We start from the raw sequence: 18,604 nt of genomic DNA on the forward strand, positions 1-18,604 counted from the left end.
ACATAAAAGTTAGAATAGAATATGGTTATGTCGTAATTGAGACTGTTGCAAATCCAGCAAACTCAAATAGCAGAGCACACCTTTGAGGCCCCTAGCTGCACTTCATGCCAAAAGGAGACAAGTCACGGGCAGATTACAAGACAGTCTGGATCAGATGGAACAAGTTCTCAATGACAACTGTCTGGGGAAAAAGAGAGAGAGAGAGGGAGGAAGAGAGATAGATAGATAGAAAGAGAGATATGGACATGAGATACATGTTGTGACCGATCGGGGATAGACAGCCTAATGAGAGGCTTAACAGAAGTGCTCGACTCAGCTTCCCTTTTATAAATGCAAGACAGATCCTTTGTCCTCGTTACATTATGTAAAAATGATAATTATGCCCCGATGGATGCATGCTCTGCATCCAAAATGGGTTAGCATTCACATGAATATCCACTTTGATCGTCGAGACGTGAATGGCAGTTTCGTTTTCAGAGGGAGAATTTCTGAGCATGGCGGTCGGAGGAATAAGCAAAGGCATTGTGGGAGGCATGTATAGATGGCAGTGGTGTGGCAGGCCTGCTCTTAACTCATCTCAACACGTTTTTTTTTCTGTCCGTAGTGATTATCGCCATTTGATTATGGCTGGTCACTTAGGAACGCAACCCTGTCAAGTCATTTTAAAAAACCAAGTCAGGTTTAAAAACCCTTTTCACTCAATGCTTCTGAAGGGATGCCTGGGTGGAATATCTCATCTTTGATTGAAGTGTATAACTGATCAAAACCTAAAAGCTTTTTTTATATATACTGACATTTAGAATATATTTAGCGGTCCTCTGCATGCTGATAGGAAACAGTTTGCTATGCACGGTATCTTTAAGACATCAGGGGAGAAGTGGAGAGGAAGCAGGATTTGTGGAATGTTCCATGTCCTGCCCTTTCATACACAAACAGGCCCCATCCCCTGAATGGACTCTACAAGATTAAAACAGGGGGAGGAACTAAACAGAAGTGTGTCATTTGGATAGGAAGTTATGTTTCTGGTTGTGTGGTGGGGGGGGGTGGGGGTGGAGGGTTGTGGGGGGGGTGGAGGTTGAGTTCCCTGTCTGAATTCAGGTCAGACTAACAGATTACCCACTCCTACAGGCAGCTGCCACCCTGCATGGGGTTGAAATTCTTGTACAACACGTCCTTTCTTAGAGAAATCCCTAATCTGACTTCAGGTCATTAGTGACAGCTAATGCTTTCAGCTACTCAGTCATGTTGATTACAGACCACCCCCCCCCCCCCCCCCGCAACAAAAAGAATCAGGAACATTCGATTTTTCACACTGAGACGCAGCTTGATTAAAAGACCTCACATTATTCATTAATTAAAAAAGGAGTATTTGTATTTATTTGTTGAATACAGTGTGACAGAGGGTATGTATATCTAGTACAGAGAAAACATTGAAACAAATACATCATGTGTGCTGAACATTAAGAGTATAGTGAAAAATAAAAAATATACCTCACAATCAAACCGAGTATATATACACACACAACATAACCATCTGCATTCATTTTCAGCTGCAGTGATATAAAATGTATAAACGTATTGTGTTGCAGTTCACACTACGATCCCTCAGTGTGGGTCTGGACCAGGTCAGGGATCTGAGATTGAGACGGTACCCTGAGACAGTCTGGGAGCCACAACATCTAAAACAGTCACAGACTAGGCTTAGTCTAGACATGGTTTAGGCCTAGTCTAGACATGGTTTAGGCCTAGTCTAGACATGGTTTAGGCTTAGTCTAGACATGGTTTAGGCCTAGTCCAGACATGGTTTAGGCTTAGTCTAGACATGGTTTAGGCCTAGTCCAGACATGGTTTAGGCCTAGTCTAGACATGGTTTAGGCTTAGTCTAGACATGGTTTAGGCCTAGTCCAGACATGGTTTAGGCTTAGTCTAGACATGGTTTAGGCCTAGTCCAGACATGGTTTAGGCCTAGTCCAGACATGGTTTAGGCCTAGTCCAGACATGGTTTAGGCCTAGTCTAGACCTAACAACCCCTTTTCTTAGACAATACCTACTGATTGAATTTTAGTCCAGGCTTAATCAACGTATGGGATTCATACCATTCAAGCCACAGACCTTTTACTTTTATCCACCAAACGCCACCGAGATTGAAATGAGCATCAAAACATAAAAAAATATACATACTGAAACTAGATAATCACAGAACGGAAAGGTGAAGTAAGAAGTCACAACAATCATCACGATCATCCTCGTCATTATCATCATCATCATCGCTAAGTGCAGACTAGTTTTTTCCTCATAATTTCTTTGGAAGATAGTTTTCCTGATTGCAAACACTCCACTCCTTTTTTGGCAGAGCTGCAGAAGCGAGCTGTTCGTTGTCAGGAAGCAGAGAGAGAGATGGACACAGTCGTGTAGATGCAGGAGGAAAACAGCTCTCTTTGCCTCAGACTGTCAGTCAGTCTATACATGCAGCTATCTCAGATAGGGCATGCAGACAGAATACTAACTGGAACAATCACTCCATCTCCCAGATACGCTCAGCCACACACAAACACACAGACAAGAGAGAGAACATCCATTATGCGCTGAGGTGGGAGTTCACTAGAACAATCTATTCTACTCTTCATTAAACTGAGAGATAGAGAGACCATCTTCACTCCTGAAAAAAAGGACTTCATTCGAGCCGAGATCTCAATCGCCTTTCATTGGGGGCTGAAATGCTTAACTATCTGTGGTGTGGAGTTGGTGAGAGGGGGGGCTGGGGGGGCTCTTGTGGAGTGGCCAATCAGGTCTTTCAGTTCCCTCTGGTCTAATCTGCAAAACCCTGTGCTGGCTTCAAGACCACCGGCTATGAGTTCCAGGACTACAGTACCTGACCCACAAACACCTCCCCTACTCTGCCTCTACAGATCTGGAACAGCACACAGATACTTGAGGCACATTTTATTTAGCCCAGAGCTCAATCTTTCGGGTAAAAAAATTATAGGAAAAGGCAATTCAATGCAAAAAAAAAATATAATAAGTGCATGTAAATGTATGTAGGGGTGAAGACATACATCTTGAGTCTTTGTAACAAATGGACATATAAAAAGGGGTTTTACAGTATTATGGAGTGTTACAGCTATATTCTTCATGGTAAACTGTCCTTCCTTTTTTTTTTACCTTCAACAATGTGTGTTTACTGATTTCACATTCAGGGTAAACAGATCAAAAACATGTTCGTCTAAAACCAGCTCGGTGTGTACAGTATTGTTTGTTCCTCGTTTTGTGGATCAGTAGCAGAAGTCTTCTTCTTCTTTGGTTTGTTTACCTTTGGCTCAGATGAGGTCAGCATTAGCCATGATGAGGTTTGCCTACTAGCTGAGTCAACACAGCTCCAATCTACAATCTACTTCCTGTGTATTTACGCCTCTTTGGTGTGGCAGGCTGGCTTACGGCTGTTAATGACTGATTATGAAGCCAATCGAGGTTTATAAGTGCACCGACCCAAAACACAAACACTTTCTTGACAGAGATTAGACCATAAGAGTTTCAGACTTGCTTCTGTCATATTACTTGGATGTGTGTGGCGTCAACAATAGAGACTGGAGGCGTGATGTTGGAAAGTGCAACTGTTAAGCTTTGGATTATAAAAAGAAAATAGGTCGTTATATCACAATATCCTGGTATAGTAATTCTCAACTGTGCTTTTTGGGTTTGGTCACAACTCCTGTCTGGATCCAGTTCCGGATTCCAGTCAGGATGTCGAAGTTGTCAAAACCACCCATGTTCCTTTCCTTCTAACTCCAAACCGTGTGGGTCTTCGAATCATCTTAGATCTTTTCCGGAGTGGAACTTAGAGCAGTTGATCTGAAAAGCAAAGAGACTTCATAGCCCTTGTTTTAAGTCACTGTTGGTTGACTGCATAGAATTTAAACTAAACCAACATGCATTTTACAACCTCAGGCTTTCCATCCCAATATAATGACAAGCGTGAAAGAGGCTTTGGATTGACTAGCTAGGAGCATCCTTCAGTGTACAATAATGTCTGACAGGCAAACAACAACATGAAACCCAACCAGTAAAAGCGTCCTCAAACACTGTGCTTGTACATCTTTCTCTTCCTGTTGCAACTGAAACAGGTTCGGACGGGAGCCGAGGAAGATGGTGACGTTTCACGTGTCGCGAACTGGGGCCGGACGCAGCAAAGGTCGAGGTCACGACAGGGGTCAGAGATAGGGTTCGGGGGATTTGAAAGGTCACAGGGTCAGGGACAGGGGGTGGTGGGTCAGAGGTTGCCTTCGTCCAGCATCTTGTTGACCCCGTCGCAGATCCTCTGGAGGTGGGCCCGGTACACCTCGGACGGCCCGTACAGCGCCGCCAGGAAGTCGCAGTCGGCGAAGTGGTTGAAGACGTGGTTGACCCGGGAGTGGCTCTTGGCTGTCAGGTGGCGGTTGATGGCCTGGTGAAGCAGCTCGCGGCAGTCGTTCAAGATGGCGCTCATGACCCGCCGGTCGAAGGTGAACTCGATCTGGTGAAAGCTTACGGCCGTCATGGCCAGGGTGTGGACCTTCTTCCTACGGAGGAGAAGAAAGTTAGGAAATCACTGAACGGATTCAAGACTGAGGGTGTTGTTTCACAGGTGAAGATGTTTTAGGACTCTTGTTCCTCTGCATATGTAGCAGAGGGTCGTTGCTGGTCCTCCTATAGGGAGGTTCAGTCAAACATCCATCAAGTTTGATAAATCCATCCAACCTGGATGGATTTATCAAACCGGGAATCAAACCGGCCGGGAATCAAACCGGCAACCTTCTGATTAATAGCCCGATTCCCTAACCGCTCAGCCATCTGACCCCATTCCATATAACATATATGGAATGGAATGCCCTGTATTATCCCTTGTGTTATCTTCGGGTCATTCTGACCCATCAGTCATTGTGACCCACCGTTGTATTGCGACAAATTTACCTCATACAAAAACAAAGTGAAGTATTTTCTTTTAACTGTCGGGCTGTCTCAGACCCCCCGCATTGGAATGGTTAAAAGAAAATTATTTTTATTTGTTTTTGTATTGGGTAAAATTGGGTAAACACAACGATGGTTCGTTATGAACCTTTGGGTCATGTGACCCGAAGGCAGCACGAGGGTTAAGAGAGCACTGTGTAGATGTGTACCAGGGTTCCATGTACGTACATTAGCATGATGAGTGCTAGGTGTGGGTTGCTTATATTAGCCTGAGACAATGTATGAATACATTTTCCTATCCGATTTCCCTTGATGCATCACTGTTTGATCTGCTAGACTCTTTATTTACAGCTCGTTCATCTATTGGTTAGTGCGACAATCTGTTCGTAAACTAGTTAGTCAGCAAGGTATTTAGTCTTTGTATAATTTTGTGTTTTCCCTCCACATCAGCCTCGCCATCGTTTGTCCATCCATCAATCTTTCCATGTATCCCCTTATCCTTTGCTAAGTAACTTTTTATACCAGCTTCTATACTTCTTTCAACCATCCATCCATCCATCACTCCCCTCGTTCTTCACCAACAAACCCTGGACCAACCTGAAGCTCTCCACCAACACCAGCTCCTCTCCGTTGAACTGGTTGTTGCGGTACAGCACGCCCAGCTTGACCACCATCTTGATCAGGTTCTTGATGATCTTCTGTGCCTCCTTGCGGTTGCGCGTGTACTCCTTGGTGACCCGGTACAGCTCGTCCAGAACCTCGCTGGAGATGTCGTCGATGAAGAGGCTGGCCATGCTCTTGGACGCCATCTTGCTCATGAGCTTCTTCTGCGCCTGCAGAGCCAGACTCTTGGTACTGAAGGAGTCCATGGTGAGCTCTGGAGACAGAGGGAGGGAGAGAGGTGGTGGGGGAGAAAGGGAGGGGGGAGGGAGGTGGTGGGGCATGGGGGGAGGTAGTGGGGGAGGGGGGGGAGGAAGGGAGGGAGGGAGGTGGTGGGGCAGGGGGGGGAGGGTGGGAGGAAGGGAGAGAGGGAGGTGGTGGGGGAGGGACGGAGGAAGTGAAGGAGGAAGGAAGGAAGGGAGGGAGGGGGAGAGGTGGTGGGGGAGGAAGGGAGGGATGGGGGGAGGGAGAGAGGGAGGTGGTGGGGGAGGAAGGAAGGAAGGAAGGAAGGAAGGAAGGAAGGAAAGAAGGAAGGGACGGACGGACAAAGGGAGAGAGGTGGTGGGGGAGGGGGGGAGGAAGAATGAGATAGGATGGAAAAGGAAGGATTGGCGTAGAGTGGGGGAAGTAAGAGGAGGAAAGCGAGGGAGCAAGGGAGGGCGAGAAACAAAGCGAAAGAAATAACAATTAAAAAACATATATAACGATATAAACATTCGCGAGTAGTCATACAGGCGGAGACGGAACGAAAACAAACAACAGATGTTTTGCCTGGAACGAGGACTTCTGGAAGCCATCTGGGAGCACACACACATCTTCTAAGCATGGTAGTCTAGACCTTCAGATACCGACGGGTGAGGAAGGAGCACTGAAACACTGTAACGTCGTAGATGAATAGGGGTCTGAGAGCAACAAGAGTTTTTATACGTGTATGGATGTGCCAGCAGAGAACCACTTAGAAAGACAGACAGGCCGGGAAGCAGTTAGGAGAGATGCAAATCACTACACACAGTTATGTAAAACAGGCAATATTGTAGAGTTTCCTCAGCCTAATCCACTTTTAGAACAGAGTGTGTGTGTGTCTCTATAGTTGGCAAGGTGTGTGTGTGTGTGTGTAGTTGACAGGTGCTGGAGTGCATGTGACTTAAAGGGAGAGGAGCCAACATGCTGGTCTGTGTGTGCGTGTGTGTGTGAGAGTGTGTGTGCGTGTATTGCCTGCCAAAGCCTAGTGACTCAACCCATAGCGGCAGCTTATAAACAGTGGGTCACAGGGCCATGTTCTCCAACATCCTCTCTATCTCCTCTGCTAGATGAGCCAGCTGCCACCACTGCACACACACACACACACACACACACAACCACAAAACAACAACAACAACAGGTGGAGTATTACATATTCCTCCAGACTAAATGCATCTCCGGTTCTCTGCCTAACTCTCAGTCTCAGTCTGTGGATGTTAAAAGTCAGACAGTTATCTAATCCAGACTAGCGTTAGTAGAACGTTAATTGCCATTTGCAACCGGTGCGTCGCATCCAATTTATAAATATAGCTTTCAAGACATAATTTCCTTCCCACAGGAAAGCAGTGTGAGTGTTATTCGCGCAGTGCGTGAGTGACGGGGGCTGGTTTGGGGCCTGCGTACAGAGAAGGAGAGGCTGAGAGGGGGTCATTAATGTGACTGACTCAATATGGCCGCCCGCTGAGACTATACATGAGCCGTCCTCCTCCTCGCACATTCCCAACGCCTCGTCTCTACGTGTGACTGTCGCCCTTTTCATTTCTCTCCGGCCTCTCTGTCTCTCCAAGAATACCAATCTGCTTCATCAGAGGGAGAGAGACAGAGAGAGAGACAGAGAGTGAGAGGTTTGAAAGGCTGACGAAATATTTGCGATAAAAAAAAAAAAATAGGTTTGCATCATTGATGAGTAATTGATGACTCTACCACAAAAATGTTGTGGTAGAGTCTTTTTGTTGAAAAAAATTAAACGCTTCTAAAGGTTTGAAAACTATTTTTCGAGGAGACCAGCAGGATAGGAACGACACAGTCTCCTCTTCTCCTGTCTGACTACCTGCCATGAGAGAGAGACAGAGAGAGAGACAGACAGAGACAGACAGAGAGAGAGACAACGTCATAAGTGCATTACAGTAAAAGACAACCTCTGAGTGGCTTTCAGAAGGCTCATTAAATTTCTCTCCTGTCAGATCTAGGCTGTCATCCGGGAAAATAACACCTCGGGATACAGAGAGAGACAGCAAGGGGGAGAGAGAGAGAGAGAGAGGGAAAGAGAGACAGAGGGAGAGAGAGAGAGACAGAGAGAGACTGAGACAGCGAGAAGTTTGTGTTTCCCTCTCATAGTGGTGAATCCAAACACTTCCAAAGCAGATGGGATGGATACCCAGGAGGTTCTCTGTAGTTTCAGTCAAAGCCAAAGAATGACACAACAAAATCACAGATGGAGAGACACCCTCGTTTGTTCCCCCTTCACTCTCCCTCCCTCCTTTCTTCCTCCCTCAGTCTTTCCCCCTGGCAGAGTGAGGGACAGGGGTGTGTTCCTGGTAAAGTTGCCTCGAACGATGACAAGCTTTTCCACCCAGGATTCCTGTCAAGTAACTAAGTGAATCGTGTTGTTAGGGTCAGATTTAAAGCCAGTGGTTCAGCAAGCCCAATGATTGGCCAGGGCCGGCTCCACTTGTTTACATTGGCACAGCTTTAATAGGCGATGTGACAGAAACAATGCTATTGTGTGCTGACGCCAAACACATATCACCATCACTACCACCACCTAACAGATACACACCCTGTCAGTAGTGGCTATCTGAGGGGCTGGGCTGGCCTGTGTCCAAGGTTTGATATTCAACCTAGCTTGTAAGAAAGCAACTACACACCCAGGAAGTTGCTGTCGCTGCTGCCAAGAGCTCAGAGTAATTGGCTGGAGTAACGTTAAACACAGGCTAGGACATCAACAAGCTCGCGTTCAGCCTGAACAAACGAGTGCAGCCATTCCCGACCTTTCCCACTTCGCGGCCCACTTGCAGAGGTCAAATATTTTAGCGGCCACCCAACATTGGTTCACTTAATTCGCGCTTATCACACATGTTTAACACCACTGGAACCAAACTGCTCGCTTTCACGGCTAATTATTTAAGCCATCAAAGAAGACAAAGTTCCATCAGTGCCACAGTAAGCAAACATTGTAAAGAACTCCTATACAAAACGGCATTTTGGATTTGAAAACTAACGTAACTGCTCCCTACAGGAAGTTGTTGACCTGGGTTATGCTATATGCGGAAGTGATGCGTGCATAGTGGATTGAAGAGGGAATAAGCAAGTTAAGCGGCAAATGTCAGTTGGTCTTTCGTAAACATGCAAAGCGAAATTACTGGCGTTTCGGTCATGATGAATTAAAGGGAAAATGTCATTTTTAAATGAGTAAGAATTGAACCCTTGCCCACTCTCAGTCTCACCGGTTCCATCTCTGAACCAGACAGACCACTCGGCTGCAATGGGAAGAGAATCTGTAGGGCAGTGGGTTGAAAAGCAGCCACCTCCATAACAGGTGTTACTGGTTGAATAAGAGTGTTGCGTCTCGATATGGTTTCATTATGCGTTTTCTGGCTCAGGCATATGACATTTTTCCTTTCCGAACAAAAATAATTATTCATTCAGAAGCCGAAATGGAGTTATCCTCATCACAGTACAGCCAAGGCAGGCGCAGACAGGAAGTCAAGACATCCAGAGATCTCAAGGAGAAACAATAGACAATCTCCATGGTTACGTAAAGTGCATCCGTGCTTTGTGTCGAGAATGAGCTGATGCTCACCGACTGCACCAGCTCTGCAGGATCAAACAGCTAACGAGCGTTGCTCAGCAGCCCAAATTTCATCTTTCATCAAGTTTTTCTGTGCGAATCCCCCCCCCCTCTCTCTCCCCCTCCCCTCCCCACCCTCTCTCTCTCCCCCTCCCCACCCTCTCTCCTCTCCTCTTCCTTCCCTTGTCCACTCCTCTCCACTTCAGTCAAAGCTATTATGTAATAGTATAGAAGGGCTCAGCTCTGTATTTGTAAGTGTGTGCACGTATGTGTGTGTGTGTGTGTGCACTGGATGAGTGGTGTGTGCGTGTTTTGTGACACACTCTCTCATCTTCCCACACTGTCTATCAGGGGTGCAGTGTGCCCTGGGGGAGGGGGGGGGTGACAGTCAGTCCCCACACACACACACACACGCCTTTTTTACAGTCTTCTCAGATCTGCTGAAGCCTGCTGTTACATTAATAATTAACGTTCCAGCATAAAATGGATTGCAGATTAATAATTCATATCAGCAATTTGGCAAAAAATAGAGCATAGTGAGGTGGGTCTGCCCTGATGCAACAGGTCAAACAAACACGTTTGGGGTTAAAACACACACACACACTCAAAGGTTTGTGTTGGACTACACCCCTTTGTCTAACTAAAGACCATTCCATCTCAATTTAAATGATCCACGATGCTCCCGTCTCGCCGACCAGGAAAAAGTGGACTTCCGCTGATCCAATCACCGACCCAACACTTAAGAGTACAACCTGGGGACTGGATGAGGTGTGAAGCTAGTGGCATGATGAAGCTCCTGACTGCTTCACAGACTCACTGACCCCTCCCTGCAGCTGTGAGCATGTGGTCAGGCCCTACTGAGAGGATGAGTCTACAAAAGGATGTGATGTAACGGTCAGGTGAATCAGAACAGGAAGTGGGCTAAGGAGAACAGTGAGCTACTGGTGGTGATCCCAGTCTGACTAAAACATAGAATAGCTTTTACTGATAGTGTTCCTTGATCTGTATGTTTGATTGTATTGTATGTTTTTGTTTTGTTCTGTTCATGGGTTTTCATGCACGTATTTATCAGTGTTTGATTCACACACCCAGAGACAGACACACAGTCACTCTCAAAGTGACTCTCAAAAAGACAGATAGAATGACAGTTTTTGCGTTTCTATCAGTACACTCAATATTGAAGTCTTTTACACAGAATCCCTCTTTTGTTCAAATGACAGCATGCATGAAGACCACACATTTGTGTCAAACCTCATGACCCATGTCCTTGTGAGAGCCAGGCATGCTGTGATTTTCATTTTGCACATTTAATGTAGTCTCAGACTTTTGGACCCGACTACTTGTATACAAAACTATCCTCCAACTCCTCCTTTGCAGAATAGCATTTCTCAAGACCGTTGTACATCTCCTAGACAACCACAGAGACTGGCTCCCCGCACTGGCCATCTGAACTTTGCCATCCAGTAAATCTGATAAAACACCTTGAAGAGCCTCTCGTAAATGAGTTACTGTATGTCTGTTTGCCACCATGGACTCAGTCAAGCATGACACGTTACACCGCTGCTTCTGAGAAACGAGCAGGCAACCATGACTATCGCACTTAGCATCCTTGACTGAGCGTAAAGAGTGTAACTACAGTCTGGCTCTAGAGCGGTCAAACCAACATTTATGGCCGCATGAGCTGGCCGACCGCAACCACAGCTGTGACTGACCGACTTGGTAGTGTTCCACAGCTAGTCCGGCGAGGGTGGCAGCGTGGCGAGACAAACACTGGCAAAAGCAGCGATAAATCACTTCATCCCAGATACAGCCGGGTAGCGCTAAAAGGTGCAGCTCTTGTTTAGAGCCATGATTTACGTGACAACATGGCTTTGATTAATGTGATAAATGTTCCAGGAGATAATGAGCTGACTACATGGTTTCACAGGCCTACCTATAGAAAGCTACACAAAGAAGGTTCTGTTCACCATACAACACGGCTTGTTCAGGGGTTACTTAAGGACTATGTAAACAACCTGTGGTTAGCATTTTGATCTTTTTTGTGTGAATGAATACGCCTGTCCAACTTCTTACCAGGAAAAAGTTTGAAATGTAGGCTATTTCAGATAGGTTGTATTAATCCATTGTGAACGTCGGGGATTAACTTCAACATGCCCGGGATTTGCATCAGTCATGTCTCCTGACAGCTGTCAATCAAGTAGCCAGTTCACAGCAGCCAAAACAAGGAACATGAGATCCCAAACTTAATGGGATGACGTGCCTTTTCACGATACAACTTATTATTTAATTTTGTAGATCTATAACTGCATATACATTTTCTTCTTAAATGGCACACCACTTTGGACTGCAACCACTCATGTTAACTAACCTCGATGAGTTCCCCAAGTTCTCAATGTAGGCTACTCTAGTTGACATTGTGTTAGTAAAGCCTTTGTCCACATCTTTACCATCAAGTGCCAAGAACTGAATTTACCTTTCGTTCAATTCAAACCGGATGCAAGGCGTGAGTGGTTCACCGAGGCAGTCTTGATACAATTGTCAATTCACTCCTGGTAAAATCTCGTCTTCATTATGGCATTCCGTGGCATAGTTACGCTCACAACATTTTCTCCCAGATATTCGTCTTCACCCGAGAAACACTTTTCCAACTGTCCACCATGCAACTGTTCTTTGTCTCAGGTACAAGTTTGTAAATAATTGAAAAGTGTTTTCTTCTCTCTGTCTGTTGAGATCGGTTACAGCCAGGAGTTTGTAATTTGACCCTTTCGCAACGCAAAAAAAGTTTCGAAGTTGTAAGACTTCGAATGCTCCAGATTGATGTTTTGTTTGACCAATGGAAGAGCCTGCTGTGGGCAAACCGAACCAATCATGCACGGAGAATGTGCCGTTTGACTCAACATTCCCTGCCCCCTTACGGTTTCCAGTAATTATCCCCAACTAAATTCCAAATCCAAGGCTGAGAATTTCCCAAAGGAAACGGTACAAGAGAACAATGAGCAGGAACTATGGGAATTTGTCTAATGCCATAAGCAAAATGGAGACCCATGCCACACAATAGTTATCAATAGAAAACCAGGTATAACTTGCCTCAATAAAACAAACATATTTACATGTTTTGGGTTGAGAAGCTTCATCCGAAATTTAAACAATATGACCCCTTACAAACCTCTATGGGCAACACACACAAACACACACAGATTGTAAAACCAGACATGTCTAAATAGGTTTTTACACAGGATGTTTTGTGCTTTCTGGTCTGTGAATGAATAGAAGCGGAATTCCGGAGATAAAGTTTAAGGGTAATTGTGATTCATTACGTGTGTCTTGTACAATCAACATATTCTCTTGTATGGTTAGAATAGACTAGGACTACTGTATACCAACCAATGCAAAAAGTACGCAATGAACAGACCACAGTATAGTCATGTATAAATAAATAAATGGCAGCAACAAGGCTATTTAAATCTCACCGTTATGTTTCTATTATCCGTAGTGCTGTAACAGGTTGTAAAATAATATTGTGCTAGTGTGCCCTCTTGCGTATTTTGGTGTAATTTTGCAAATTGGGCGCTGTGAGTTCTTGTTCCACTTTTCCTTGTCAAGATCTTTGTAGTGCAACTTAAATGTTATCATAGACTCACTCAATGTCCTGTAACGCTAGTTAATTCATTAAAATCGATCATAATTGTCTAATCACAAACGACCGTTTTATGAAACGAACTACATAGACTACTACATGTCCCATAAACCCACGTAAAAACGTCTTAGTCGGAGACGTCACTGCTGCTACGTGTCCAGGAAGTCACCCAAATCAACATGGCGGCACAACAGGGAGAAGTCGATGAGCTTTTCGATGTGAAAAATGCCTATTACATTGGAAGTTATCAACAATGCATCAACGAGGCACAGAAAGTAAAGGTAAACTAAAATTTCAGTCGAAGGCTTTTGTCGTTGTTGGCAGTATTTCAAATCATTCACTACAATACACTCCAAACCGGTTAACTGGCTTGCCAACGTCATCAAGCTAACGCTATCCAGTCAGTTCGAGTATAATAATACACTGAATGTTTTATCGAGATTGTACGGTTATTTTTCTCTCTACAGCCATCTTCACCAGAAAAGGAGGTCGAGAGAGACATGTTCCTGTACAGAGCCTACATAGCCCAAGTACGAAGTAGACACCGATGTCTTTGATAAACGGATTATATTCATGATCCTTATGCATGTTTTGGTGAATATATGTCTAGTGTTTTTGATATCTTCAACATACATGACACATACCTGCTTTGTAAGCCACAGAAGATTTCCTCAGGATTACAAAGATACAGTACCAATATTTCAACCATCGTTATCATCAATGCCATCTGATTACTGCATCATGCTGGGTCTGTGAAATACTTTGTCAAACGGTCTGACTAGTATGTCTGTTTTCAGAGGAAGTATGGAGTAGTTCTGGATGACATCAAGTCTAGCTCTGCAGCTGAACTTCAGGCTGTCAAGATGTTTGCAGATTACCGTGCCAACGAAAGCAAAAGGTCAGATATCACTCCTGCAACCTTAATTGTGATAATTAAAATTGTGTCTAAAACAAGCACTCTTTGCTCTATTACTATTCTACTACTATTGTCTGTCTTTAATCCTAAATTGCCTAGAATTTGGTCGAAAAACAGAGGTACAGCCACTACTTAGAAACTTCCCAGAAGGCTTTGCACAACTCCGTCTTGTGAGTTGAGACCGACAGCCCTGTGTCTCATGTATCTATCGCCACTGGCCTTCCAGGGACGCCATCGTAGCAGACCTGGATAAGAAGATGGCAAAGAGCGTCGACGCAGCCAACACCACCTTCCTCCTGATGGCTGCGTCCATCTACTACCACGAAATAAACTCAGACGCTGCTCTCAGGACCCTTCACCAGGGAGAGAGTCTGGAGTGGTGAGGACAACCACAAACCTTGTCGTCACCTAGTGCCTTTTCTTCCATCTAATTATTTTCTCTTCTGTTTGCATCTTATAATGAATGATACTATACTATATCATATATTATACATATATATCATAATTCAGCTCAAAAGTTGGATAATGCTGCCAGTTGTAATAGACTGAGGTAATACAGAAACACGAATCCAGCTATATAAGTCGGTAAACAACTTGTCGTGGGAGTCAGGTGGCTGAGCGGTTAGGGAGTTAGGGAATCTGGCTAGTAATCTGAAGGTTGCCAGTTCGATTCCCGGCAGTGAAAAATGACGTTGTGTCCTTGGGCAAGGCACTTCACCCTACTTGCCTCGGGGGGAATGTCCCTGTACTTACTGTAAGTCGCTCTGGATAAGAGCGTCTGCTAAATGACTAAATGTAAATGTCTGTTCGCAGCATGGCGATGACCATTCAGATTCTGCTCAGTCTGGACCGAGTTGACTTGGCAAGGTACCGGCTTCCTTCAACAACATGTGAATATCATCGTCTGTATCAAAAAAGAACCTGTACTACCTGTTGTTGTGGTTTGTTGATGTTGTTGTGGTTTGTTGATGTTAGGAAGGAGCTGAAGAAGATGCAAGAACAGGATGAAGACGCCACTTTGACCCAGCTGGCCACTGCCTGGGTGAACATCGCTGTGGTAAGGGTTAGGGTTAGGAGGGTAAGCCTGGATGACAAACAACCTGGAAACATTGAACTCGTGCTGGTTAGGATTCAGTAGTTGTTTTGAAACGGGTCCAATGGATCAATTTTCATGTTTGCCAAATTCTTCTCTCTTGTTCCCCCATTTGTCTCCTGGTGTTCACCCCCTTCTTTCTCTCTCTCTCCCCCTCCCTCCCTCTCTCCCCCTCCCCCCCCTCCCCCTCTCCCCCCCCCCTCTCCCCCTCCCCCTCCCTCCCTCTCTCTCTCCCGCCCCCCCTCTCTCTCTCCCCCTCTCCCCCTCCCTCCCTCTCTCTCTCCCCCCCCTCTCTCTCTCCCCCTCCCCCTCTCCCCCTCTCTCCCCCCCCCCCCCTCCCCCTCTCCCCCCCTCTCTCTCTCCCCCTCCCCCCCCCCCCTCCCCCTCTCCCCCCCTCTCTCTCTCCCCCTCCCCCTCTCCCCCCCTCTCTCTCTCCCCCTCCCCCCCCCCCCCTCCCCCTCTCTCTCTCTCCCCCTCCCCCCCCCCCCCTCCCTCTCTCTCCCGGCCCAGGGGGGAGACAAGCTGCAGGATGCCTACTACATTTTCCAGGAGATGTCAGAGAAGTACTCGGCCACGCTGCTGCTGCTCAACGGCCAGGCCGCCTGCTACATGGCCCAGAACAAGTGGGAGGAGGCAGAGGGCGTGCTGCAGGAGGCCCTGGACAAGGTTAGCATGCTAGCAAGTAGCTGCCTCACATACACAGTGGTGGTACACTAGTTGGAGTATGCTAACCTATTGGTCCTGGACAAGGTTAGCATGCTAGCAAGTAGCTGCCTCACATACACAGTTGTGGTACAAGGTTAGCATGCTAGAATGCAGATACAGTACCTCAGATACACCATCTTGCTTTAGTTGTGCTCTTGGAATCGAACAGTAGATGGAGCCAAATACACTGAAGTCCTTTTACCCCGGCGACTCGCTTTAGTAGTCAAAAAAAGAAACGTGTTGTCCTGTTTGATCTTACTGGATGTCACAGTACACTGATCATTGGTAAAAAAAAAAAAAGAAGAAAAAAAAAAAGAGAACACTGAAGTCTTATGTTTCACCCTCTGAACAGGTGTTCCGAACACAACAGGCTTGTGTAAACATGGACAACTTTGTTAACAGAGGTGCTAACCCATCCTTTTTTTGTTTGCTTTGTGTGTGTGTGTCTTTCGGGTCTCCAGGACAGCGGGCACCCTGAGACCTTAATCAACCTGATCGTGCTGACACAGCACTTGGGAAAGGCCCCAGAGGTGAGTGGCTGGACCCACAACCGTTTAAAAGGAGCTCCTCTGGCTCAGGCTCTTTCCCCTGGGGCCCCTACAACTGTGGCTCCCTTGGCAGACACCGTCAGACCATATCAGGAGCCATTTTATTCTTTCTGCTGACGTGAATGTCTTGGACTCGGGTATCAGCAAACCTAGCCACTTAGCAAAACTGCAGAAGAATACAAAGTTCATAAGATAAAGCCTGACTTAACAACTCCCGATCCAGATATAGAGTAAATAATCAATAGAGTTCTCATAATCATCTTCAAATGGATTTCTTAAAAATGGGTTCGAAGATATTATCGACAATGACCAAGAACTTTGTTTTAGACCAGGGGTCACTAATTGGCGGACCGCGGTCCGGGTCCGGACCCAGGCGGTTCCCTATCCGGACCCGAACCTATAACCGATATATTATTATGGAATTAATTCATTTTGACGGAACGTTTCCATTTTAACCGGCACATCTTTTTGTTCCGACTAAATGTGGTTTCTATCTTACTTGGGGCGCACATAACCGATGTGTTTAATGAGACGGTTGCCCTTGTCGTGGTAGCTAATGTGAAACGTCACTATCATGTCCCTGTACTTACTGTAAGTCGCTCTGGATAAGAGCGTCTGCTAAATGACTAAATGTAAATCATAGAGCTTTCCAATGTCATTGAACTCAAGTAACACAGTTTCCTTTCATTTCCTCCTATTGTCCTATTATAGTGGAGTCCTGTATAAAAAAAATTGGTCCTGTATTTGATGTGTTAGCAATTATCTTTAATAATATAGTATTTGATGATCCATGTTTCTGGGAAACCCTAACCCTAAAAAAATAAAAATAAATAAAAATGTTTTGGGATTAAGTTATCCATCCAACACGTGAATTATATTGTCAGTGTTGTGGTGAACTTTACACATTTTGGGGCAGTATGTTCAGTCCTCTATCGTGTTGCTATGACATTGTTTGTGCATGCTGTGACACATACACAAAGTTTCCCTAAATCCCACCTCTCTGTTTGTCTGCTTGAAGGTAACCAATCGGTATCTGTCTCAGCTGAAAGATGCCCATAGGTCCCACCCCTTCCTCAAAGAATACTTCACCAAGGTGAGCTCTGCCCCTTTTGATCTTGCTTCCAGCATTCAGTGACCTAAAGTTAATCCACTTCTCCGATTGGTGGCACTTTATCCGTGGATCGGATCCAATCAATTGTGGTAACCTGTAACTATGTGACAACACGTAGTGCGTAAACAAACAAAATACGTAATCCAGTTGTATTGCCAAGTTAGTTTGTTTGAGTGTGGAGCAGGTAAACATATCATCTTAACGGTTTCACCTTCTCTCATTCCCCAGGAGAATGACTTCGACAGACTGGCCATGCAATATGCACCTACGGCAACAGCATGAGATTTGCTATAATATGTTTAGATACCTGTACGCAACACAGACAGACATTTTCTCTGTCACTTTGATTATTGTATCGTGAATAATGGAATTTAAATGAATGGAATACATGTATAGAATACAACTGGCTTCATTTGATCAATCTGGTCAAACCATCTGCCTCAGTTACTATTAAACTGATGTAAAATTCTTTTCTTTTTTTTTTTTTTTACCAGACCAGAGCAACAACATGAAAAGGTATCTATTTTGAGAGTCCCCTTTGATGTTTGGAACATTTGCATTTCTTTCATTGCAAATACCGACCCCAAAGCATTCCTTTTGTGTGGGTAATAAAGGTTTTATTTCATCTGGTACACAATGTGGCTTTATATGATGTAGGCAATAATGTCAACTAGGTTATCTATAATGTTGCTTTAGAAACTCAGAACCTGCATTACTTGATGACATTCATTTAAACAATATGTGTTCTCAAGTACAGCCTAAGTCTGTTTGACATAGTGCAAGAGGAAACGTTGTGGGATTTATTTGTAACTTGTCAGGTTTTTATTATTTGAGGAACATCACTTAGGGGTTTGTGAAAGCGTCAACACAGAGGAAGTTATGAATTTGTACATTTTCAAGGTATTCCACGTTTTGCAAGATTGCTAACATTGTCGTTGCCAGTCTGCCTCCATTTCTGTGAAGCACATGGAAATGTACCCAGGCAAGCAGGCCGTGTCTCTCTGATCACACCCCTTTCCTCCAGAAATATCGGACCACCCCTTTGTCCGATCGGATGAAACATAATTTACTGCCACTTTAAATGAACTCACGCATGTTTTAATCCTTGCTTCGCTGTTGAAGATAGCGGGCCATAATTACGTCACGCCGCCGCTTACTTTTCTTCGTTAGGCGCAAAGT

At 45.1% G+C, this 18,604-nt stretch overlaps 2 protein-coding genes across 3 annotated transcripts; one reads left to right on the plus strand and one right to left on the minus strand.

Moving 5' to 3' along the window:
* Positions 1-1,354: 1,354 nt before the first annotated feature.
* Positions 1,355-12,124, minus strand: tnfaip8l1 (tumor necrosis factor, alpha-induced protein 8-like 1). Its single transcript, XM_067230143.1, has 3 exons — positions 11,889-12,124; positions 5,542-5,821; positions 1,355-4,556 (listed from the first exon to the last, which is right to left on the minus strand). Exons 2-3 carry the CDS (start codon positions 5,811-5,813, stop codon positions 4,268-4,270), a joined length of 561 nt encoding a protein of 186 aa, XP_067086244.1. The 5' UTR covers positions 5,814-5,821; positions 11,889-12,124; the 3' UTR covers positions 1,355-4,267.
* Positions 12,125-13,204: 1,080 nt separating this feature from the next.
* cope (COPI coat complex subunit epsilon) lies at positions 13,205-18,055 on the plus strand. 2 transcript variants are annotated; one of them, XM_067229700.1, is made up of 11 exons: positions 13,205-13,333; positions 13,520-13,582; positions 13,850-13,950; positions 14,195-14,347; positions 14,782-14,835; positions 14,944-15,025; positions 15,572-15,727; positions 16,228-16,296; positions 17,333-17,407; positions 17,654-17,734; positions 17,920-18,055. In XM_067229700.1, the coding sequence occupies exons 1-10, from the start codon at positions 13,232-13,234 to the stop codon at positions 17,705-17,707; spliced, it is 909 nt and encodes a 302-aa protein (XP_067085801.1). In that variant the 5' UTR covers positions 13,205-13,231; the 3' UTR covers positions 17,708-17,734; positions 17,920-18,055. The 2 variants fall into 2 exon arrangements, with proteins under 2 accessions (XP_067085801.1, XP_067085800.1); XM_067229699.1 differs by having other exon boundaries at positions 17,654-18,055.
* The last annotated feature ends 549 nt before the right edge of the window (positions 18,056-18,604 follow it).

The sequence above is a fragment of the Osmerus mordax genome, chromosome 26 (genome assembly GCF_038355195.1).
Source record: "Osmerus mordax isolate fOsmMor3 chromosome 26, fOsmMor3.pri, whole genome shotgun sequence".
NCBI lineage: Eukaryota > Metazoa > Chordata > Actinopteri > Osmeriformes > Osmeridae > Osmerus > Osmerus mordax.